Source organism: Xiphophorus couchianus, chromosome 3 (genome assembly GCF_001444195.1).
Source record: "Xiphophorus couchianus chromosome 3, X_couchianus-1.0, whole genome shotgun sequence".
Lineage (NCBI taxonomy): Eukaryota > Metazoa > Chordata > Actinopteri > Cyprinodontiformes > Poeciliidae > Xiphophorus > Xiphophorus couchianus.
Window position 1 is genome coordinate 5770856 of NC_040230.1, and position 24633 is coordinate 5795488.

General features: G+C 36.2%; 2 protein-coding genes and 2 long non-coding RNA genes across 6 annotated transcripts; 1 reads left to right on the forward strand and 3 right to left on the reverse strand.

Moving 5' to 3' along the window:
- Window positions 1–2609: 2609 nt before the first annotated feature.
- LOC114141912 (uncharacterized) lies at window positions 2610–4479 on the reverse strand. The gene is made up of 2 exons (XR_003594921.1): window positions 3398–4479; window positions 2610–2915 (listed from the first exon to the last, which is right to left on the reverse strand). It is a non-coding gene; the product is annotated as an uncharacterized LOC114141912 (long non-coding RNA).
- Window positions 4480–4602: 123 nt separating this feature from the next.
- On the reverse strand, window positions 4603–10095 carry arl4aa (ADP-ribosylation factor-like 4aa). Of its 2 annotated transcripts, none has more exons than XM_028012816.1 (2): window positions 9942–10095; window positions 4603–6334 (listed from the first exon to the last, which is right to left on the reverse strand). In XM_028012816.1, the coding sequence occupies exon 2, from the start codon at window positions 6230–6232 to the stop codon at window positions 5630–5632; it is 603 nt and encodes a 200-aa protein (XP_027868617.1). In that variant the 5' UTR covers window positions 6233–6334; window positions 9942–10095; the 3' UTR covers window positions 4603–5629. The 2 variants fall into 2 exon arrangements, with proteins under 2 accessions (XP_027868617.1, XP_027868616.1); XM_028012815.1 differs by lacking the exon at window positions 9942–10095 and adding an exon at window positions 9296–9814.
- A 9549-nt stretch (window positions 10096–19644) lies between these two features.
- LOC114141975 (trypsin I-P38-like) lies at window positions 19645–22799 on the forward strand. Of its 2 annotated transcripts, none has more exons than XM_028012946.1 (6): window positions 19645–19721; window positions 19960–20152; window positions 20232–20417; window positions 20701–20762; window positions 20858–20982; window positions 22490–22799. In XM_028012946.1, the coding sequence occupies exons 1-6, from the start codon at window positions 19685–19687 to the stop codon at window positions 22493–22495; spliced, it is 609 nt and encodes a 202-aa protein (XP_027868747.1). In that variant the 5' UTR covers window positions 19645–19684; the 3' UTR covers window positions 22496–22799. The 2 variants fall into 2 exon arrangements, with proteins under 2 accessions (XP_027868747.1, XP_027868746.1); XM_028012945.1 differs by lacking the exon at window positions 22490–22799 and adding an exon at window positions 21076–21427.
- A 61-nt stretch (window positions 22800–22860) lies between these two features.
- LOC114141980 (uncharacterized) lies at window positions 22861–23422 on the reverse strand. The gene is made up of 2 exons (XR_003594934.1): window positions 23387–23422; window positions 22861–23008 (listed from the first exon to the last, which is right to left on the reverse strand). It is a non-coding gene; the product is annotated as an uncharacterized LOC114141980 (long non-coding RNA).
- Window positions 23423–24633: the final 1211 nt, after the last annotated feature.

Genomic DNA, 24633 nt, shown 5'->3' on the forward strand with positions numbered 1-24633 from the left:
GACAGCAGCTGAGTAGCTAATCACACAACAACTTCCACTTTGATTCAAAACATTGTGTTTTAGCGTCTCAGTAAAAATTAAATCTGTGAGTATCAGGATGAACTATCCCTAAAGACAGAGTGTCGGAAAGAGCAGGAGCTTCTTAAAGAGACAGAAGCCCATTTCCAAGACGACAAACTGAAAAGTCAAATTGGACATATAGTCTTTCACAAAAACTGTGAATATTTTGCAAAGAAATGCTCCCAATATTTTTATGCTGGCATGAAAACACACTAAGCAAACTTTCAGACATTGTTTCAAATTAGCCGATAAGCAACGGTTTATGTGAAACATTTATCAAACACAAGCACTCTAAACAATTTAACAGTTATAAAAATAAAACACTTTTATAGCCAAAAGTAACAATTACTTGTTTGTTTTATAAAATAATAATTCACCTTTAAAAATAAATGCATAAATACTGCAATTAAGAGCCCTTGAACTGTAACTGTTTCTTTGTGAGTTATTCTTGGCTTCTTGGAAATGCATACAACAAGAATGCATTTCAATTTCATTCCAGTTTGTAATTAGCCTCTTTCTAATAACAGCAGAGGCTGACTCGTCGGATTTACAACCATTTTCTCATTCATAATGAGAGAAACAAGCTTAGTTTTCTATAAACAAACTTCTTTAAAAAAAACCACACGAGCTAATAAATGAGCAGTGGCATGTAGAAGGGACTGGATGATAAGGAGTTTCTATCTTAAACTGTCTTAGGGGTGCGACCATGCTGAGCAACACAACCAAGATATCCTTAAGAGAAAACTCAGAAGGTTCTGAGAAAACGTGAATTCCCAGCAGCTCCGCCCACCTTGTAACTCCGTATCAGAACATGTTGTACTTGACGCATGGAGTCGTACCGCAATCCAACTCAACGAAATAACTGCCAAAGTCAAATATGCCCAGGCTTATAGTGGCACAACCCCAATTCCAAAGAAACGCAGCAAAAAAGGTGTGAAGAAACACATTAAAGTGCCTCTTATCACGTCAAAAGGAAATAGTCTGAAGTTGCTCTAATAAACATTTCCTGAACACTTCAAGAATAACAAGAAAGGGGTAAAAGGTCAGAAAAAGCGAAATGTGATTTAAGCTGCATTACATTAAACCATGTCAGCAATAACAAAACCCAAGGGAGGAACTGTGCTCTCTGACAACGATCCCCCAGTGAGTGCCTTGGCAGAAAACCAATGAGCTGAGTGCTGTGTGCACAAAGCAGACAGGACACACGTTAAGGAAAGACAGGGTGTAGTGGGCAGAGACGGGGAAACAGAGGGAATGCCTCTGCTCTTAAAGGTTTCCTTCCTCGGCAAACAAGTTGGGTAAGACGCACCTGGTCAGGGGACTATTACCATTCCTGTTTTTCTGTGAAACTTTTTGTTTTGTGCTTTCAAACAGGAGAGCACACTGTTTTCTATTCTGAAATTTACTCATCTCCTTTTAGAGACAGTCACAATAGGCAAAGATCTTATTAATCATAGCATCATAGTGCTATTTTAGACACGCAGCTGCTTTGTTAGGCTTAATTATTTCAAAGGAATGCAAAAACAAGTGGTGTTAATGCATAGAGTCATATATCCAAGTGTAATCCAAAAATACTCAGACATGCTGCCTTTCTCCGCAATGTCCTGCCCCAGCCTGTTTCACTGGGCTTGGCCTGCAGACTGTAACAAAACCTTCCAGCTTATAGGCAGTGGAAATAATAAAAAAAACTACATACCTCTGTACAGATGTCAGATTTCTATGACATAAGAATAACAAAAGAAAATCATTTCAGGATCTTTAGCACCTTTGATTTGGCTAACAACTTGTTCAATGGAATTAAAAATGAAGGGAAACTATTTTGATTCTATTGACACTATGCAACTACGTCACTTAATCATTCCAGGCACCATGATGGATGTCGGAAGTGAGCGACTGAAATTGTTTTCCCAAGTTGTTATCGCCAGTTTATTCATGGTTTCTACTTGTTCAAGTCGAGCTCATTTGTCTGTGAACGCAACACACCTGGTTGGGGCTCATAGACGGCCGTATTTACAACAATTGGAAATAGTTAGCTTAGAAACCGACCCATACCTCTTCCCTTATGACGTATTGATCAAATTACCGACTTTGCTTGAATTCACACCACATGATTTATATCTCTATGTCATAAACAGTTCAGTTAGATTCTGTTAAAGTGCCTCTTTCTTAGTTGGATCTCAGGAAAAACTACGGAGAGCTAGTTGATTTGCCTAAAAAGTCAGTTAGTTTGTGGAGGTGTGAATGCGTAATCCAACTCCGATGGACCTAAAAAGTGAACTTTGTTCCACTTCAACTTATCGGTAGAAGTTAGGCTTGTCACTATAAACAATAAATTGCATGATAAATTTAAACAAGCTTAACAATTTCCATTTACATATCATTTTTCCCTTTTCACTCTTTCTACAAAAAACTGGATGATAAAAGTCTTCAGTCTGCTGCTTTGGTCTCAGCTGGATAATTTTGTATGCAGAGACTTTATAATTCATTTTATTTGCTGTTGTGTTCTCACATCGTTATGACATTATTACCACTGTATTACTTGAAAATGGTTCCAAAACAACATTATCATTTATTGCAATAATTTCTGGGACAATCTATGGTCCAGAAAAATTTGTTATTGTGACAGGCTTATGTAACGCTAGAGTTTTTTTCTTATTCTAAGTCCATTCTCTGTCCTATGCAGGATGATTAATGGTCCATCAATCAATAATCCAAATGTTTTTAGTCCATGATCCAAGGCAATAGGTCCGGAAAAGGAAAGTAGTTTGGTTCAATAAAGTCCTACCGCAAAGCTGCGGTGATCCAGTAGCTCGCCATTTTGGGTTGAAACAGGGGGTGGGGAAAAAAACCCTGACCTAAACAAGGTCATAAATTAAAAACAAAAAATAGCATTCACATTTAAACAGGGTTAAACTGTTATCCAAAATGACTAAACATTCATTAAAGAAATAGGTTCTATATTCCATAAAGCATTTTTCAAGTTATAGATCAATTTAAAGTGCAAGTTTAATTTAAGTTTAATTGACATTGACAACAACAATGAATTGATCTTTTGTTTTGTTGCAACTTCAAATAAATGAACCAATTCCAGAGTTCTATAGCCCGTCTACAAAATCAATAAAAAGCTTCCGAAAAGGACAAATTTACAAAACTCAAAGGGCTTAGTTAATACTTTCATTATCTTTCTTCTATTCGGCCACAAAATGAACGAAAAGATCATTTTTTAATCTCTAAGACCTCTTTTTTTTTAGTCACCAATACATGGATTTTGAGTGGGCGAGTCGCTGCCGCATTTCTACTATTAAAACAAACAAAGTACGTAAAATAAAGGGCTCACCGTCGAGTGGTTGCCAGGAAACAAACAATTTAATCCTTCGGCTGTGTTAATTTGGCTCGATTCAACAACATTCTTCAACGATTTTGGAAGACGCCAAGCACAAGCAGCTAGCCACACCGACAGCAGCAACAGCAATGGAGGAGATTCGAGTTCACCTCTGACCCGGAACCTAAAGTGTGTTGTCAGTTTGACCCGCCAAAATAAAACATGGGTTGATTATTTTTTGCGTTGGTTACACTTAATCGAAGTGAACTCTGGTGTGGTTTGAATGCACATGTTTGCAAAGCGGATTGGAGACCGCTCCAAAAGCAGGAAGCGGACTATAGCACAGGGCATTCTGGGTAAATACAATCAAAGCAAACTAATTAGTCTAGTGCTAGTCGGAGAAATAGTTCATGGTTTTTTACCGACTACAAAAGAAATCCTACTACCACTAAAATCTGAGACCACTCCATTTTTGTTTACATTATGTGCAGAAGGAAGTCTTCTTCTGAGATTCTGGTGTTATTTCCTTTAGGAGCTTTTGGTGTAGCGCCCCTAAAGGCAAGGAGGGGAAAGGCTTTTCACAAGTTTGGTTATTTAAGGTGTAGATTTTGTATCCACCATATCTTGACACGTCTTTGCTTTTTGTTATGGCTAATTTGAAGGCTTATCCACAGATGTTTTTGTGATGTTTTTGAACTGAAAACCTGGAGGTAGACATGTTGTAATCATCCTGCAGTCATTAAAACACACCCTCAGTCTTTGGGTGTGTTCATCTGTCAGTGCAATTAGTGTGCAGGCTGCATAAAATGAAACCAAAGGCAAGTTTGCAAAGTGAAAATTAGAGATTATAGCATGACTGAACATGAATTTTGTTTTGAAGAGTCACATGAATGAGCCGCAGAACAACTTGTCCTGCAGCATCAGCCGCTCCTCTGCAGGAACTGGTTTAGTTGCTCCTCTCTTTTCATTTTTTCCCTGGCAACGCATTCCAAGGTCTTGAATCTTGGATTAAAGTATAACCAATCACTCCAGCATTGTTTCAAACATACTTTATTTAGCAAAACATAATGCATATATATTGTCTGATGTACAGTAGTTTTTTCCACACTGGCTGACATTAGCATTTTCTGTCCAAATATCTCTATAAAAGTCGAAACACAATATGATCCGTTTTTAATCTGTAAACTCCAGAAAAGGTGAAGATCTAAAGTGCATTTTTAAAATCTAGATAGACAGCAAACAATCAGATGATACTGTAATAATTCATAATACTTTTTATTTTTACAAAACAAAAAAAATCCAGTGTGGAAAAAAAAAATTTACAAGATATAACATTTGAACCAATTAAATACAACTGCCTCTCGTGTGCAACCTCTTTTTTTGTCCCTCCTTCAACGAGTCGAAGCCTTGAATTATTTTTGGTAATATCGGGTGAAAACCAGCCGCTTGAAATCACGTAGCATCCTTTAAGCATTTTCAATCACCTTTCCAGACCCCAAAACCTTCAGTGCTGCGTAGTTCCGCTATAAAACACATCTACACATGTCTGAAACCTTCACCTCCTCCTACTGTTATTCTTCACCTTCACTTCCTGATCAACAGCATTGACATCCAACCACAACCGGGAATCCTAAAAGCTCACCTTTGGACTAATAAAACTCAGCCCAGTGAATATGAACCTGCAGTGAAACGGGGGGAGAGGGGGAATAGTTCCTTCATAATATAACAGCAGGAAAAAAAAAAAATCTAATTTTGTTACCCTGAAAAACACCAAATCTGACTGGGCAGTTTTGGTCTACTTTATAGTGCAAATATCTTATTACACTTGAAATAAGACTAAACTATCATCCAAGTATCTTTTCAGCAAGATACAGGACCTTGTTTTAAGTTAATAATTCCTTAATATTGGTGAAAAAGTTCTAGTTCCACTGGTAGATGAATTTACTGCCAATTTCCATTTGGCAGTAAATTTACTACCAAATTCCCCAATTATAAAAAGTGACAATTGGGGAAATTGTCAATTGTAACAGGACAATTTCCCCATGTTATAAGTGAAACAATCTGCCAATGGAGCTAGTACTTTTTTCGTCAAAATAAAGAAGTTATTTACTTAAAACAAGCTTCTGTATCTCCTGGTAAGTTACTTTTACGTTAGCAGTGTCTTAATTCAAGTGCACTCAGATATTTGCACTAGAAACTAGACAAGAAAATACTTTGCAAGATTTGGCGTTTTTGCAGTGTATGAGTTTATCTCTTCTTCTTCTGCTGGCGAAGCATTTTTCTCCTCTTCTGGATCATCTTGTAGAGTTCGTCAAGGCCGTCTCGGAGTCCGTCCCCGATGATGGCGCAGCAGGCCTGCAGGTGCCAGGGCGTGGCGGGGCCCAGCTCCTTCAGTGCCAGCAGCTTCTCGATCTCCCCCTGCGCCAGCGACACCCTCAAGTCCTGCTTGTTGGCCACCACCAGCACCGGGACACCCTGGTTCTCCGAACTCTTGGCAATCTTATGCAGCTCGGTCTTGGCCTCCTCCATGCGCTCCGCATCTGCAGAGTCCACCACGAATATGATCCCGTCCGTGCATCGCGTGTACGACTTCCACAGGGGGCGGAGCTTCTCCTGACCCCCAACGTCCCAGAAGTGGAAGGTGACGGCCCGGTTTCTGCCCAGGGTCACTTTCACCTTCTCCGAGTTGAAGCCTTTGGTCGGCACCGTGTTCACAAACTCGTTGAACTGCAGTCTGTATAACACCGTCGTCTTTCCAGCAGAGTCTAGTCCAAGAATGGCGATGTGAAAGGACTGGAAGAACGACATGTTGGAGGAAAACTTAGGCTGTTCAGACAGTCCATTCCCCATCGTTCCACATCGGGAGGAACAGGAAACCAACGAGGTTCACGAAAGGCGATCCGGAAGTAATCCTCACAGGCGCTTATAGTCCGAAAAGGCAGCAGGAATTACCTGAAATTAAATTCTCTGTGTTACTTTGGTACAAAATACAGAATTCAAAAGGTAAAGATGCTGCTTTACTATTCTTAGTCTGACCAAACTGAAGACATCGGATCCGACATTAACCAAAGGAGGAATAAAGGTTAAATCACAGTTAATCTCTGTGTGATTAAGATCAGATTTTGGTTTTCCAGCTTGTGGTCAGAGCCACAATAATGGACAGATCTCCTTGTGCGCCTGTTGCAGTAAGCAATAAATCAGCTGAACTCATGATAAATTAAAATGAGCTCAATAATTTCCTTTTACGTGATTTATAATATTTCTCTTTTTACCTAAAGCTAGATGACAAAAGTTTTTAATCTGGTACTTTGGTCTCAACTAGCCATTTTTTGAAGGACAATTTTGTTTACAGAGACTTCGTAATTTATTTTGTTTATTGTCTCTGTTGTTTTGTTTATTTATTTTGGATATTTAAAATGTCTTTCAGTTCCAGTATTAAATGTTCATTAGAATTTAAAGTTTAGTGTTTCATGAAAATGCGTTCTTGCGTTATTATGCCATTGAAAATGGTCTAAAAGCAACACTTTTATTGTTTATCTTGGTAACATCTGACACAATTTATCATTCAACAAAATGTGTTATGACAGACCTGCCACTTTGCCAAGATGACCCAGATTTACTTAAGTCACTTACATGGATGACAGGAGCAAAACATACCCCGCCCCCCCAAAAAAAGTTATGATTTATCTGACAAAATAAAAAAGTCCCAGTATTTCTTTGATGGGTGAGATGCTTTCAGAATATTTATGTACATCGATTTGCAATCATTTCTTTCTTCATATCATTTATGTTAAACTTTTTTAAGTGTTTAGAAGCCCCTCCCCCAAAACTCCCACTCTTCTTTAATGATTTCTGAGCAGAAATACCACAGTATCTTTGTTTTTACTTGTAAAACGATTACATTTAAAGCTAACCGTCTGTTTGCATTTGGAGCCCTGATTTGATTCAAAGTGTTCAGTAAGAAAACATGTTGGATCCAAAATATGTTGGATCCAACATGTTTTGGATCCAAGACATGTTGAATTCCACTGAACTCTGATTAGTAGTTAGTTTGCCAGGAAACCTAAACATGTCTAGTCTAGTCGAGCAAGCATGACTTCAGAGACGCACCAACTGGATTTTACAGAATTAAGCTTTAAAAATGTGACCAATAATTCACACCACAAAACAACACTCTTCGGTGGTGAAGTTTTAACTGAGGAAAAGACTCAGAAGTATCTTGATTCACTGTCAGTAAAGTGTTAAAAAATTAATCAGATGAAGCAAATATGATGTGAGAAGCGATTTGAAATCAAGCATTTTGTGCAAAAATATCCAAAGAATTTACTTTATCATATGCACAGATAGAGGTAGGTGGTTTGACTGGTCAAGAACTTATTCTTTACTATAAGCACATTTTATAGTAGTAGAAATTATTTTACCATTATTCTAAAGTAGAAATTTAGAATAATGGTGAAAAAATAAGAGAAATCGGTATAAATAGACCAGACTTTTACAAAATCGGAAACTGGTACATGTCTACTTTATTTACAAACTAATCACTTACAAACTTCTCATTAAATGTCTTTTCAAAGCCATCAAAAGGAAATACAGGATTATTGCCCCATTGATGGCTTCTGAAACGGGAGTTTGCTTTTCAAAAACATGACTCACATTTTTATAATTGCTCAAAATTACTTTTACTAGCACAAAATGGTGCCCACATTTTGAAATATCATAATAACTGCAGATAATTACAGGTATAATTGAAGGATTTTATTTCTACTCTTACCATCAACTTATTTTATTTTTTGGCAGCGTCGCTAGAATTTCGCTTAGCTACAATGTAGCGATTTAAGATCAGAAGAAGATATTTGAGTCAAATGCTATTTTGAGTGGCCATATCAGGAATAATGGTGGAAATTAGAACCCACTACTTGTGTAAAGTGGTGAAATTTGATCAATTGAGCTACATTGGTGGATTTGCAACTAAAACAGAAGAACGGTGTTAAATTTATACAAATGACTTGTTGGGGGCAGCACTGCACCTGATACAAAGCAAAAACCAACAAACATTTCTAAGAAAAACCAAATGATTAAATCTAAGATTGACCATCGAGATTTTACCATTTCATACTTTTGGTCTTGTTGTACCCGAGTTTTTCACGCATTTCCTCCAACTCAAAGAAATATATAGTGGACACCGAAATGTTGGAAAGGAAATGTTGTTGTATTACTCATGCTAGAAAAATCTGCCAACAGCCTTCTCCCCACTTTAAGTTATATCCTAAACAAGCCACTTCATTTCTACTTAAAGATTGCATATCCCTTTATTTCAATGCAGAAATGTCATATACAATTTTATTTAATTCACCATTACTTTCAGAAATGGCAGCCCATTTCTAATAATTGTGATTAGACAACTCTTGTTAAAAATGGCCTATTATGAGCCCTGATCAAACCAAAATCAGTGTGAGTGACATATCATTTTATGAAACTACACATTTATAGTGTGTTGCATTTTTTTCCAATATATGCCTTTTTAAAACGAATGGTTTTAAATAATGAAGTCGTTTTTGGGTTTTTTGCAATCAGGACAAATATTACACAAGTGTTTTTGAAAAAAAACAAAAAAAAACAATAGCTTGTAAGATTTTCTTCCAAATTTGTAATTGCCCTGCCTATTTGGGATGCTGTAACAAAGATTATTCGTAACAGAATGACAAAGCTTTCATTTGCTCTACTTTGTCTTTGTAACACTATATTTAAGGTAAAACTATGAATCTACCAGCTGCATTTTCTCAGAAAATATATTGTACAATTTGAAAATGAATCTGGGTGTAATTAGAGTTACATTTTCACCCAACACACCACGGTTTACAGAAAATTTACACACAAAAAAAGCCTTTTTATTCTGATGCAGCACTCCCTTACCTCTCAGTGAGAGAGTCCTCTGTGGTTAAAATGTTAAATCTAATCCTCTCCAAGCTGAGATGTAATTTCTTCTGTCGTCTACTCGATCTGAAATCCAGCTCACGGCGTATTTCCTCTTATTTTCACAGCAACGAAGGCGGAAAAAAAAATCCACCTAACAACAGCAAAGCACCACCCTCCCTGGCTGCTGCTTCTCCTCCGCGCCCTGTGTGGATCTATGGCTGATGACACCGCTGCTACAGCTTGTGTATCCTGTCCGACTGGGGCAACACCCACACCGGCACTGCGGACAAATCTGATTGGCTCCTGGGATCCTATCTCTTTCCGCTGATTGGCTAAAACTACTGCCGCTCACGTTCTACGCCTGGAAACACGGGATCACCTGTTGCCCAGAATGCTCAACACACCATTACATTCTACACACCCATAGACCTAGTTTGAAGACATTTACAACAAAAATACGAAGCTCGTCACTGTGTTTAACGCTCGCTAGAGCAAAACACACAAGGTAACTAGAATACGCATATACACACGGCATTCAAACCAACCTATTTGGGTGTTTTAGACAAAAAAACGATCTGGAAAAATGCTACCGGGACAGCTAAGCTAGCTGCCACCGGAGACGCAGACGTGAGAATAAACCTACCGTTTGCTTTAGCGTGGAGAATCGTCGTGTTTTCCCTGCTTTGTCTTGCCTGTGTGTGTGAGAGAGAGGGAGAGAGAGGCCACATTCACATTCACTGTGTGTTGTTTGCGGGAACAGCGCCGCCCCGCTTGTCCCCGCATGTTTTTGTTTAAAATGATTGGTCAGAAAGCAGGAAACACCGCCACACTCTCCAAAGCCCCACAAGGGTATCAACACTCTGGCTGCTGGCCACCGAGTTGCGTAACCAGCATGTGTTTCTCTTTTCTTCCAGACATAATATAAGAACTAAACAAACTAGGGATTATACCACCCTGTCCACTAGGCTTATTGCTTTGTTGTGGTAAAAGAAATACAAATCTTTCCCAGGGGTTTAAGTCAAGTTGAGTTTTTTTTTTTTTGTTGAACATTGCAGCAGCAAGACAGTTAAAGTGCTTTACATGAGAAAAGAATATCAAAGTAAACAACAGTAAAGAAAAAACCCATTACATTACAGTGGCAAAATAAAGAGAAGTAATACAAACCACTATAAAATTAATCTATGTTCCAGATGCATAGAATAAATCAATGCATGGAAAAGCTATAACATTCTTCAGCTAAACAAACAATACTTAACTGATATAACTAGTTTCTAGTTATATTACAACTAGAAACTAGTTATATTATAACTAGAAACTAGTGATCATGTCCAGAATCTGGGTTTAGTGAACCCATAAAGACACATAAACACGTAAAGACAATTATCACCCAAATAACATTTCAAGTAAACAAATACTGGTGTCCCAATATCTTGAGAAACTCATCCAAGTGTCTTCATAAAAAGTCAATCAGATGGCTAATCCAAAAAGCCGCTGCTCGCGTTCTCACTAAAACTAGGAAATGCATCACCCCATTCTTAATTCATGTACAGTCATCTGTCTGACAGCTGAAGTTTTGCCCAAACTGCATATTTGAAGCAATGAATGTTGACTTGAGCCAAAGCAGCTGCTTAAGGCTGTTGCTGCTAAATGTTGTTGTCCTACACAATGCATCTACTTTGGCTTTATCTATATTTAATGATTAGTGATTTTGTGAAGTTTGTTGTCTGTTTTACATCCTAGAAACCTAAACTTAAAATTGAAAGAGGATTCATGTTCTATTACCCATCTGGCTACCTGTTTAATAATATCCAACAAAATGGATGCACACTGCAAAAACACACAAGTATTTTTGTGTAGTTTCTAGTGCAAATATCGCAGTACACTTGAATTACATACAACTCAGAGTTCCCAAGGCAAGGCAGGTTTATTTACTGTATATGGCATCACTCATAATCAAGATAATTTGAAGTGGTTTTGGGGAAATTAAAGGAAAAAGAAAGAAAATCAGTGAAATATTTTATTCTTAGATATTCTACAATCAAATTCAAGGATGGATTTAGGACAAGTTGAGAAGATTGCTTTCCTAAGAAGTGATTTAACAAACCTACTGACTAAAATGCATGAAGGGTATTTCTGCACTATAAAGCATCATGTCTGTGATAACTAATGGAAAAGCTGGTGCATAAACAACAGGTTTCTTTTTTAAAGATATATATTTATTGTTTTCAACAAATTATCAACAAAGCAGCAGGACAGTCATCAGGATACATTTACACGCGAAATGTTGATCAGTCTGCTAAGACCAGTCAGTAGGTTGACGAACACTGGGATCTTCTACATCATCTTCATCTGTGGAGTCCATGCGAAATCACCGCCATTTATATTGCTTGGAAAAATAAAACAGCCACGGTCCACAGAAAAGAAAAGTAATAACCCAACCCACACACCCACCAACCCAGAATATTAAGTCAACAAATTAAGGAATCTTAAAAATGAGGGGATTAAAAAATAGAATAACAAATACATAGAGAGATAAAGGGGATTTGCCCTGGTTTCCAAACATTCAGGATATGCTATGACCAAAAGGAATCAAAGATTCAGCAAACAGTCCAGCTTTTTTATTAATTATATTGATTTTAAAACAGTTTTTGCTTCAGGTTAGTTGTGTGTTGACCTAGAGCTAGTGTATATACACATTAATGAGAAATGACAATAAAACTTTTGTTATCATTGCTTAGAGTTTCCATATCCACCAGGAATTTAAAAACTGCACACATGGCAGCATAAAGCTCTAGTGGTATGCAGCAAACCGATACGCCATTTATTTTATATTTAGCCAGTCAGTTATGTGTTGAGTCACAGACGGCATTTAAACTCATGCATGCAACTATTTCAGATACGCTTCGAGTGAGTGCCGGCTTCACGAGTTTATAATTCTGTGTTTAGCGAATGAACAGCTGTTCAGAGAGCTTCATAACTCGCCAATCCATCTGCTTTCAGCTAAACGCTGTGAGAACCTGACGCCTCTGCCGTGGCTGCTTCACTTTATGATGCACTTTAATGTTTATCACGTTATTAAATTTAATCAGAGAAGCTGAAGAAAAAACAATCTGCCCACAAAACGATTGAAACTTATTTCACAAATCGTTCTTCATTTGTGTTCATTACATGAAACCTAGCATTTATTACACATTAAATTAAATAATTATAAAACACTTATGTTGCTTATATACTTACTTACTGAAAGTTAAAAAGTAAAGTCACATTTTTTTAGCTCTATGAAATAAGACAGAACGTATGAAAGCGCTTTACAATAAAGTCATTTGAAATTGATTAAGATGAAAACAAAAAAACTGACTTTGCTATCATAAAGTACGATAGAAATTTAGGTCGAGCTTAAAAGGTTTTATTTTGAGATTATGCTAAAACAAATTTAAAAAGCATTTATTTTTAATGCTTTCACACTGGCTGCATTTTTAATGGGTGTTTTATAGCTTGAGAGTTAAAATCTGAGCTTTGACACAAAAAATATTATAACTGAACATCAGCTTCATAATTGTGATAAAAAAAATCTTAATATTCACTAGAGGAAGCAAATAAAACAAGTATCTGATAACCTGGTGGTTTATTAACGTTCAATTGTGTGAAAATGTCTCTGAAACTTGTGTTCAGTGCAGATCTGCTGCTGTGCACTGTAGAAAAAATTATCGACGTCATTTATTAATGTCTAAATAAGGACAAAATGGATCAAATACACTTACAGGTGTGTAAATGTTTGAAATTCAGGATCTCTTTCATATTTTCATCAAATTGTGGAGATGAAGATTCATATTTTTGAATATATCGCCACCCTGTGGTAAAGTCAAAGTATTACAAGTGTATAACCCACGGACCTGTGCTACATTTAGAAAAAGGCTTTAAGTATGCCATGCGTTTCTGTGTGTAATATTTAAAATGCTGGAAAAGTCGAGTTAACTCCCAGTTTCTGGAAGCTTAAGAATTTTTCTTCTTGACAAGAAATCCTGAATTTTTCCTTTCAAATGTGACAGCAGACATTTGATTTAACAAAATTTGAACAGCCATTTTTTAAAAAAAAACATTTACTTCTTTTTAAAAACATTTCAAATTGGAAGCTCACTTGAGTATTTAGAGTTTCAGCGTGATTATGGTGGAGAGTTTGCATTTTAGGAGAACAAAAGTGAGACTGCTGCTTAGTTACAAAAGGATTTAACCTTCTTAACAAAACAATGGGGCTCAAATGGGCTTAGCTCAGCAGGAGATTTGACTAAACAAAATGCCAGGAACTTTGCAACAGTACAAAAAAGTCCTTTACCTGCAACAAAAAAAATCTTACAGAGTATGTTTGGTCTAGTATCTACTGCAAATATCTTAGTACACTTGAAATAAGATCAAACTAACTTACAAATAAGCAAGTTATAGGAGCTAGTTGTTAAAGTTATTGTTAACGTTAACAAATTAACAATAATTTGTTAAAGTTGCAGAAAGAGTACCTGTTCTATTGCCAAATTATTTAACTTATAACTAGACATTTTACCCATGATATAAGAGAAATAATCTGCCAATGGAACTAATACTGGGTTGCTAGGTAATGGGCTGGGCTTGGCTGGGGTTGCTAGGTAACGGCGGAACGCCCATGATCGTGAAATGGATTGTACTAGAAATTTTTCATCAATATTAAAGAATTATTGATTTAAAACAAGCTCCTATATTTTGCTGAATAGTTACTTATAAGTTAGTTTTCTCTTATTTCACGTTTACTAAGATGTTTGCAATATAAATTAGACAAAAATACTTGGTAAGATTTTGTGTTGGCATCTAAAAAAGCCAGTAAACTTGATGTTCATCCAGTGTTCTCTAACAAATTCACATAAAATTGTTAGAAGACAATCTATTTTGCTATAAACTCACAAGTTGAGAATATATTTTTGAATTGTTTTAGAATATTTTTGCTTTGTTTTATAATGAATGTGGGATTGTTTCTGGTTGTTTCTTTCTGTCCCATGCAGATAAACTTATTTGTTACTTTTTTATTCCCCACTCTATAACATGATAGAACAAACTGAACTATTCTTATTAGTAAGAATAGAATTCTTACCAATCACATTGGTAAGAATTGGTTTATTGTGGTGAAGTCACTTTAGTTATAATTTAACAAAAATAAGTAGCCTCTGAAAAATTAATCATGGAAACTGCTTAATTATTACATACGTTCATACATTTAGTGTCAAATTTCTAAAAATATAAATTCACATTACACTAACATTGCAAAGACACAAAATCTTACCTTGTGTTTTTGTCCAGTTTTTAGTGAAAATATCTTAGTACACTTGAAATAATACAAATCTAGCTTACAATGAACTTTACAACAAGATATGGGAGCTAGTGATTAAAAAAATGTCCTAGTCCCACCGGTAGATTTATAAGGAAATATGAGAGAACAAATCTGCCAGTGGAACCAATAATTTTTAAAATCAATATTCAGGTGTTATTTACTTAAAACAAGCTCATATATTTTGGAGAAAAGCTTCTTGTAAGTTAGTTTTGTCTTATTTTAAGTGTGCAAAAAAACCTACACCAGAAACTAGACAAAAATATTTGGTAAGATTTTGTGTTTTTGTAGTGAAAATTAGAAACTCCCATACAAAGATAATTGTGCCTAAGTAACCAGCAGAGGGCAGCCGATAAAACAACTCTGCTCATTTTATTTCTTAATACCTTTTAAGCAGTTTGTCTAAATTTCTCCAGATAATTTAGATGTCACATTGAATTAATTTACATAACTCTTTTCTTGCGCAGCTTGCGTATGTTTTATATTTTTATTTATAAATTCAGGCTTAACATAAATCACATAAAGTCTTTAGAGGTTGTGATCACACTGACTGGAAAGAAATAAAACTTTGTGTGCTGAAAGAATATAATTAAATGAATCTACTTTATGGTTTGAACCGGCTGACATCGGTGAAAGGTTTCAGGTTGCAGCGAGTTTTGGGAGGTGGGCCCAGACAGGGTCTGCATAGATGATATTTCTTCCAGATTTCTGCTGCAAACTCTCAGACGGAGCGAGCTGTTTACTGTCTAACTACAGCATAAAACGTTTTACTGACTGAACTTCTCAACAATCTGATGTTTTGCTTTTATTCTGCGATAAAAGCAAAACATTTTTGACGTTCTAAGAAATTATTTCACCCTATACACCGCAAAAACAAAGAAAAAAAAGGGTATTGTATATTCTAGAATATATATTTTAAACATAAATAAGTGAATACTGATATATAATCTACATTGTTGAGGAGAATATACCTTCTCTAATATGCATTTTATGTGTTTCTTGCTAATACTTACAACATTTCAGTATGTGTGTGTGTGATTTCTAATTTTGCTGTATTTTTTTAAAGGTTCACCAATAAATGGGATCCAAATCCTTCGTACAAAATAATGCTAATTTTTAATCACGAAACATTGTTTACTGTGCTGTCACTGATTAAACTTAAACTTAAATTAAAATTGATAGATTTCTCTAAAACTTCTTCAATTTGTGCTTTATTGAATCCCTAACCCTAATCAGAATATCATTCTTTTCTTTAACAATATAATTTCCATTAGATAATATTAAGCATCCACTTTATAATATTAAAACAGAACTTTAAGCTATAGGTTTGTCTCAATGTCTTGCATATTTTGGTCACATTAGGTAGAGTATCCAGAAACTAACAATATAAGAGTTGCAATATTTCTTAATATTACTCAAGTAAGACCAAAAATACAGTAAAATTACTCCTAAAAGTACAATTTATGGCATGCAATAATTAATTACAGTGGGCCAACATTAAACCGTAGTTGATAAAAGAAAGGATTTGCAATCTTTCTAGCAAAACCAAAGTTCCACTAATGATTTCAACATAAAAACACAACATGCCAGCAACTGATGTTTCATTAGTCACTATTTAAATCACTTAAACAGATGGTGCTTCAGGGTTTTTCTTTAGGGAGACAGACCCAAGCCAAACTGTGGGATTTTGTATGAAACAGGAATTACATTAACATGTTTTTCCAAACCGGGTCCCGTTTCACACTCAGCAGCCGTTTTTAGAAGCTGACTCTTATTGTGAAAATAATCTGATCAGGTCATAAAATGGAGGAATTACAAAATAATTGAACAATAATTCACAGGATTTTGTATGTATGTAAAAAAACGTTTGCCAAAGAAATGCCAATCAGATTGTTTAGTTAAGGTCACATCTCAAAGAATCCACTGAATTTCTAAACAACTAAAAGGGAAACACAATTGTTTTTTTTATACCTTTGCAGCTGATTAAAATTTTAAAATAACTTATTTAAGAAACCTTCAACAGATCTACAATGAATAAGTTAAAAACTAATAGTTGAAAATATGTTTACTTGCATCATGAAGATGACTCACTGTCTTGATTTTAAGTTTCAGGATTTTAAGTAGGGACATAAACAAGCTTCCTCATAAATCTCCTGGTAAAAGTCTGGAAAAACCATCAACCTCACGTTCTTACACAACCAGCAATCACGAATCTGTATAAAAACACGATCAGGTTAAACCCACAAAGCAAAGAAGAGGCTAAATAAATGGAAACAGTTGCTTTATTTAATAGTGTAATCTTCACCCAAGTTAATTTTGTCCAATTTTCTCTGATTACAATCAGAGACGGGGAGGTGGCAGCCCTGCAGTGTCCGCCAGGAATCGTGCTGGCAGTGAAATTCAAACCAAAAAAAACGCAACAGCAAATTATAGTCAATCATAGTCAAAGGAAATGTACACATTATATTTTCAAATGTATTTAAAAATATCTCGGGGCGTGCTGTGGTGGCGTAGGGGAGAGCGCGACCCATGTTTGGAGGCCTTGAGTCCTCGTTGCGGGTTCGATTCCCAGACCCAGCGACATTTGCTGCATGTCTTCCCTTTTTCCTGCCAACCTACTTTAATATAAGGGACGCTAGAGCCCACAAAAAAAACCCCTGGATGGGAGAAAAAAAATAAATCTCAAAAAGTGACATAATATCTAATTATGGCAGCTGCGGTTTGCATCCCAATTGAATGTTTATTTGGGCATTTATTTATTTGGACAACAAACTAGGGATGCACAAAGGCGCAGTTGGTAGCACTATTGTCTTGCAGCAAGGAGGTTCTGGGTTCGACTCCCGGCCCGGGGTCTTTCTGCATGGAGTTTGCGTGGGTTCTCTCCGGGTACTCCGGCTTTCTCCCACAGTCCAAAAACAGGACTGTCAGGTAAATTGGTCTCTCTAGATTCTCCCTGTGTGTGTGCATGGTTGTTTGTCTGCGACAGACTGTCCAGGGTGAACCCCGCCTCTTCCCCGAAACGTTAGCTGGAGATAGGCACCAGCACCCCTCCTGACCTCATTAGGGACAAGGGTGTAAGTCTATGGATAGACTAGCAATGTCATATATAACTTTTTAATTTTAGTCTTTATAATACTAGACTTTCCACAATTCTTGTTTTCCTGTCTGACATCGGACTAAAAAAACAAAAATAGTCAAATTTTATAATCAGTCACTCTGTGATTAAAAAGCCTTTTTACAAAAATTTTTTTTACTCTCACGTTAGTACTTTATTGGATAGCTATTGTTTACTTTTAATTGAATAAAAACCTATCAAAAATATAATTAAATATAATAAATTAATATTTGATTCAATATATCTCATTCACGTTGGTTTTGAAGCAAACAGGTACCACTTTACAATAATGCTCCCCTTAAATGTGGCAAATAGGTTATGGATATACTACAAACACTTTATGAATAATTAATAACTGTTTATTATGCATTAATTAAGAGTGAGAAGGAGCTATGCTAAATATTTATGTTTAGAACAACTCCAGATAAAATATGGGTGAACAGGCTTGCCTCACTATTTGGCAAACGTCAGACCTTGCCCCTTTTTTCTTTGATGCTCCTAGTGCCATTTTTTACGATAAAATTTACAAAGAACTTCTCTCACATTTAAACATTTGAAGAGCAAATTGTAATTTCTGAGAAGTTTCACACCATAAACATGTAAATTAGATTTTAATTTCAACAGTGAAAGAAAATAAATATTTTTGCACTTCCTCCTTTATTTTGCAGGTGATTTTTATGTTATTGTTTTTAAGATAATTTTTTATGGGTTTATGTAAGCCTATAAAAAGTGTTCAAATGAAAAATTAAAATTAACAATGACACTTTGTTTAACTGCAAAAGAGAAAAAAACTCTATGATAATTTTTATGTTAAATTTGTGGCAACTAGAAGCTACAATTAATTAGCTATACCTGTTTTTAAATATTTACTTAAAAATTCTTTCATTCCAGATTTAGATTTTAAATTGTTTTTAACTATTACATTTTTTATTTCCTTTGTATCTTTATAAAAAAAGTGTTTTTTTTATTATTTGTTTGCTATTAGGATTTAATTATCTATTAATTGTATTATGTGACTTCTGTTTCATTATTTTTGTGTACAGCTCTTTGGTCTTGTTGGAATTTAAAGTTCTCTAGAAGTAAATCAGGAATAGTAACTCCAGAGCTGCAGAGTTTAGATGCTGCATGTTCATTTCTGATATCAAAGACAAAAACTGAATAAATAAATTACTTCTGGTGTTCCTCTTGTGATTTAAAACTCATGTCACATTTTCAGACTCAGTTCAGGGAAAATATCAACTTAACAAACTGAACCATGAATATAAAGACGATCAGCCAAGAAATGTTTCTTTTTCATGCATTTATTGATTCATTTTTCATTTCTGAGACAGAGAAAGATCCATTAGGGAGATCAAGGTCAGGTGAGAAAAAACAAAACTATTGATTTATCCTAATTCTACAAACATGTGCAACAAACTGATCAATATACAATAATAAAATTATATCTGAGATGAAATTTTGATGAGAATTATATTTCATGATAGCTTATGTTTTATTTAAGCCCGATTGTTGTTTTTATCCATCCAATGTATTCACACGCATCCATGATGGAAACTGGTGCCTCACATGCATAGTCTGGTCCACCTTCAACCATTACACCATAAATCATGCCGTTGAGCACCGCTGCTGCTTATTTACAATATGAGAGGGGAAATGTTTGGTTACTAGTGAAATAATCTGTCAATGGAACAAGAACTTTTTTCAAGTTTCTTTAGAACGATGAGATGTTAAAGTTACTCTTTATGCAGATGGCAGCGCAGATCAGAGTCTGTCCTGTGATTGGACAGATCAGTGTCTGTCCTGTGATTGGACAGATCAGTGTCTGTCCTGTGATTGGTGGCTTAATTTCCAGCAGGAAGTTGTGAACAGAGTTTAAAAGCTGCTGCATTACTGCAGACATTCACAGGAAGCTGGACCAGCAATGGCTCTGCTGAAGGTTCTGCTGCTGCTGGGGCTGGGTGAGTCAGAAACACTGGGGAAACTGGTCACACTGGACACACTGGAGACACTTCCACTGGTTCCAGGGAGGCTGCTGCTCTCTGTGACTCTCAAACTTCCCTCTGATTCTGTTTCAGACTGAAACGTTTTTGCATATGAACTGTGATGCTTTTTAATCTGTAACTGTTTATCCCTTTTCTGTTCTAGCAGCCATGTTTGCACCTGGTTTCTGAGTAAAGTCCTTCTTTGCTTCTTCAGGTGTTTCCGGGAACTCAGATGTTTCTCTGCAGAAGAGAATCATTGGAGGTCATAACTGTGCTGACACGGAGCGTCTTTATCATGTTCGGCTGGAGGGCACCGCAGGACATAGTAAGACAATTTGTGGAGGATCTCTGATCCACCCTAAATGGATCCTGACTGCAACTCACTGCTGGAAGTCAGAGACAAGGAGGTAGGAAAGAGACATTAACAGTTTTATCTGCAGATGATCAGGTTTTCTGTGTGTTCATTATAATCTAACTTTTTTGCAGGCTTGAAGTAGTAGTTGTAAAAGTTCATCCACGGACTGGTGAAGAGCAGCATCACATAGTCACACACAATCCTGTGCTGTATACTGACGACAGCCGGGTGCATGGCATCATGTTGCTCAAGCTTCAGAAAAGAGTAACAAATGTCCCACTTGCTCAGCTACCAGACTGCAGTAATCGCCCTAAAATGTAAGTCTTTCTCTGATCAACAACATGACTTCAGATTTTCTGTCTCCAGTCCTGCTGCCTCTGCTTCAGCACACCTGAGTCAGGTAATCAGGCCACCAGTTTAGCTCAGGTGTGTTGGACCAGAGACACATTTAAAGGACGCAGTACAACGTCACTGGGGACTGGAGGTGGAAACTCCTGTGTCAGTGGATAAAGTCCTTCATGGATTTATTTTCTGTTCTTCATAACAATTTTCTACATTGTTATCTTGTATTTTTACATTTTTTTTCTAATTGTGTTTCAGTGGTGACACTGTTCAGCTGGCAGGAGAGGGAGCAACGACAACCGGCCCCAATAATCGACGATGTGAGAGAAATATTGAAGTTATGAAAATAAAATCTTTGTCTCTATCTCTTCAGAGGTCGAGTGAAGAACATGTATATTCTCATGTTTCTCTCCAGTGACCGATGTTGAAATTCCAGCACATCTTCAGTGTGTCGACATGAACGTTGTTCAGATTTCCCAAGTCCAGCCAAAATATGGACATGTATTCTCCATTGCAGCACCGAACAAGGATTCATGTCGTGTAAGATTGTTTCTTCAATATCTACCTAAAGTGATTAGAAGACGTTTCTTTTTTAAAACATAAAAAAATATGTTGCTATAAATTTTTCTACAGGGCGAATCCGGCGGAGCAGCAGTGTACAACAACATGATTTATGGTGTGATTGTTGAAACTGGACCAATCCATGCATGTCAGAGACCAGTTTACATAAATGATGTGTGTGAATACATTGGATGGATAAAAACAACAATCGGGCTTAAATAAAACATAAACTATCATGAAATATAATTCTCATCAAAATTTCATCTCAGATATAACTTTATTATTGTATCTTGACCAGTTTGATCCACATGTTTGTAGAATTAGAATAAATCAATAGTTTTGTTTTTTCTCACCTTGATCTCCCTAATGGATCTTTCTCTGTCTCAGAAATGAAAAATGAATCAATAAATGCCTGAAAAAGAAACATTTCTTGGCTGATCGTCTTTACATTCATGGTTCAGTTTGTTAAGTTGATATTTTCCCTCAACAGAGTCTGAAAATGTGACAAGTTTTAAATCGCATAAAGAGGAACACCAAAAGTAATTTATTTATTCGGTTTTTATCTGATATCAGAAATGAACATGCAGCATCTAAACTCTGCAACTCTGGAGTTACTATTCCTGATTTACTTCTAGAGAACTTTAAACTCCAACAAGACCAAAGAGCTGTGCACAAAAATAATGAAACAGAAGTCACATAATACAATTAACAAATAATAAAATCCTAATAATGCAAAAATAAAGACATTTTCAGAAAAGTTCAATCCTTAAAAAAAACTTTAAAAATCAAAATCTGGAATGAAAAATGTTTTAAGAAAATATTTAAAAACAAGTGAAACTAATTAATGGTAGCTTTCGGTTGCCACAAATTTAACATAAAAATGATTGTAGAAAATTTTCTTCTTTTGCAGTTAAAGTGTCATTGTTCATTTTAATTTTTAATTTTAATTTCTTTATAGGTATACGTAAGGCCATAAAAAAGAATAATCTTTAAAACATTATCATGCAAATCCTGTACAAAACAAAGGAGGGAGTGCAAAAATATTTATATCTTTTCACTGTTGAAATTAAAATCTATTTTATATGTTTATTATGTAAAATTCTCAGAAATTACAATTTGGTTTTCAAAAGTCTAAATATGACAGAAGTTCTCTGTAAATTTTATAGCAACATCTGGAAAAGTTAAAAAGATGTTAGTACTGCTAAAATATCTCATTAAATATTTTATTGTTACAATGTTGTTCACTGATCATATTAAATCAAATTAAACAGAAAAGAAGGTTTGCCTCAGGGCCGTGCAGAGACCTTTGGAGGGCCGGGGGCTCAAAGTTAAAAAGGGGCACATTGAACAAGATCTTAAAACATCGTACAACTACATAGCAACAACCTATATTACTCAAGAATCTAATAGTTAATCGGATCATACTGTATCATTGTCATCATGTGGTTACAATGCAAAGCAAATGTAATTTCTGTTTCTCTGATAGGTATAATGGTGCTGTTTCTGCTGCTGTCAGTCCTGGAGGGCTGAGTTGATCTGAGACTGTAGCTGCTAAACAGACCAGAGGAGAGAAGATCGCTGGTTATGCAGTTATGAAATAAGCAAAAAATTTACTGCTATTTTACTAAATAAGCCCTGAAAATATCTGACTGTTTAACCTCTATAACATCTTGGCTGCAGACTGCTTTAAAGATCCAAAAAGCTCAGAGGGGTTACCTCTACATAATTTTTATGTTAGTTTGATTGTTGTGTTAACTTTGCTACAATATGGTGTAATCCTTGTGTTTGTTCACAAATTATGGAGGACCAAAACGGACATAATAAAAAAATAAAAGCAGAATATATATATTGTCTTTCCTTGTCCTTACACATGCATTTCCGTCAAGAAATATACTTTATTTTCAGGACTATAGAGCACACCTCACTACAAGCTGCATCTACAAAGTTTTTTTTAAAACTGGAAACATACACATATAAGCCGCACCGGGCCGAAAGCCGCTGATATCTCCGCCATTCTCAGTTTTTCACATCTGCTGGATTTATTAAGGACACAGCCTTCCGTCTCAAACGCCGAACCATGGATTCGTTCACACCGAGCTTAAGTGCAGCAGCTCTATTTCCCTCCTGTACTACCAGATCGAAAGCCTTCAACTTAAAAGCTGCATCATATGAACTACTTCATGTAGGTTCCATGATGAAGAGGTATGAGTTTAAGAAATTTCTTCATCGTGCCTGCTGCTAGCATGTGCTTTTTCTAATTTAAAATTAGCGTTTTCTTCTTTGATCTCCAATTTTGACTTCCAATGATTCACTTCCTGCTAAAGAGCCCCCTGGTGGTTGAAGAAAAATCCACAGAAAAGCCGCACCGGGCTGTAAGCTGAACAGTTCAAAGCCTGGGAAAAAAGTAGCGGCTTATAGTGTTTCTCAATATATTGAAGAAAGCCCCGCTGAAGGACGCAAAGACAACCGGCACCAGTTCTAATCAGACGGCTGCTCAACAGAAGGACATCCTATTCTTCATGTTTATAAAATGATAGTGAATAGCGTAATGGTGCTGATATATATATATCAGCACTGTTTATACTGTTTGTAGTAAACGTTCTAGTCTATTTTATGAAATGTGAATCACGTTGCAGCTGCATATGTTTTGATTAGAGCTGAAATGTGTTTTGTAACTAGGGGATGATTGTTAATAAAAAGAGAGGTGCAGCAGAATGTGCTTTCAGAATAGGTGGAGATTGTAACTGAAGCACATCTCTTTCTGTTCTCCTCGCGAGTGAAAAGGATCTAACTCAAATTGATGCAAACAAATTCATACTTTTACATGACACGCACTATCCTCTATTAAAATTTTAAGTCATATTAAATATTTTAAATCATTTTAATATTAAATAAAATAAGGTTTTCTTCAGTAGCTTCCAAATCGTGTGCCCCATTGACTAAAACTCAGTGTGAAATTGAAATTGCACTGCACCTCTGAAATATAATCTACCTGGAGTCCCAGGTGACCCCTATGCCAGTCCTCCGATGCTTTTAGGACATTTGGATTTATTTAATTGTGAAATGTTTGGCTTTATGCTGCGGTTCAAATTATTGGTGAAGTATTTTCGCTCTAAACTCTGGAGTGGCAGCTGAAGGAGCAACAGCTTGTCCTGCTCTCTCCCGTTTTTACTGATAACTCTGCCTGAGCTATTTTTAAAGTGACAGTTTTTATAGTTATATTCACATTTTCAACATCTTAACTGGATTACTACAAACCTAAGACTGGAGGATTTTCTTACTTTTATTTTTACCTTACTTTTCTTCATCTCCAAGTTGAACTGGGACAAAATGCCTCCGGCCGACCCCAAGGACATTAGCAGTATTATACAACGACTTCAGTCTATAGAAATGAAGATCAAACAGCTGGAGGTGAACTTTGAAATCAACGCTAACTATGGAAATCAGACAACTCTTCCTCAAATCAACGGAGAGGTTGTACGCCTCGCATCAAGCAGCTCACCCTGGAACGCTCTGGGTGCCAAACCGAAGCAAAAGTCTCACACTGCAGATCCGATGAGGCGACTGACAGGGAGAAGCCCTCACCTGGACGAATCAGCGTGGCCGGCTCTGAGCCGAAACCCACCTTCA

Excerpts from the sequence above, each read along its gene's own strand:
- arl4aa (XM_028012816.1), bottom strand. The coding sequence starts at position 6,232 with ATGGGGAATGGACTGTCTGAACAGCCTAAGTTTTCCTCCAACATGTCG.
- LOC114141975 (XM_028012945.1), top strand. The coding sequence starts at position 19,685 with ATGGCTCTGCTGAAGGTTCTGCTGCTGCTGGGGCTGG. Across the intron at positions 19,722-19,959 it reads TCTGCTGCTGCTGGGGCTGG|GTGTTTCCGGGAACTCAGAT; the intron begins GTGAGTCAGAAA and ends TTGCTTCTTCAG. Across the intron at positions 20,763-20,857 it reads CGGCCCCAATAATCGACGAT|TGACCGATGTTGAAATTCCA; the intron begins GTGAGAGAAATA and ends GTTTCTCTCCAG.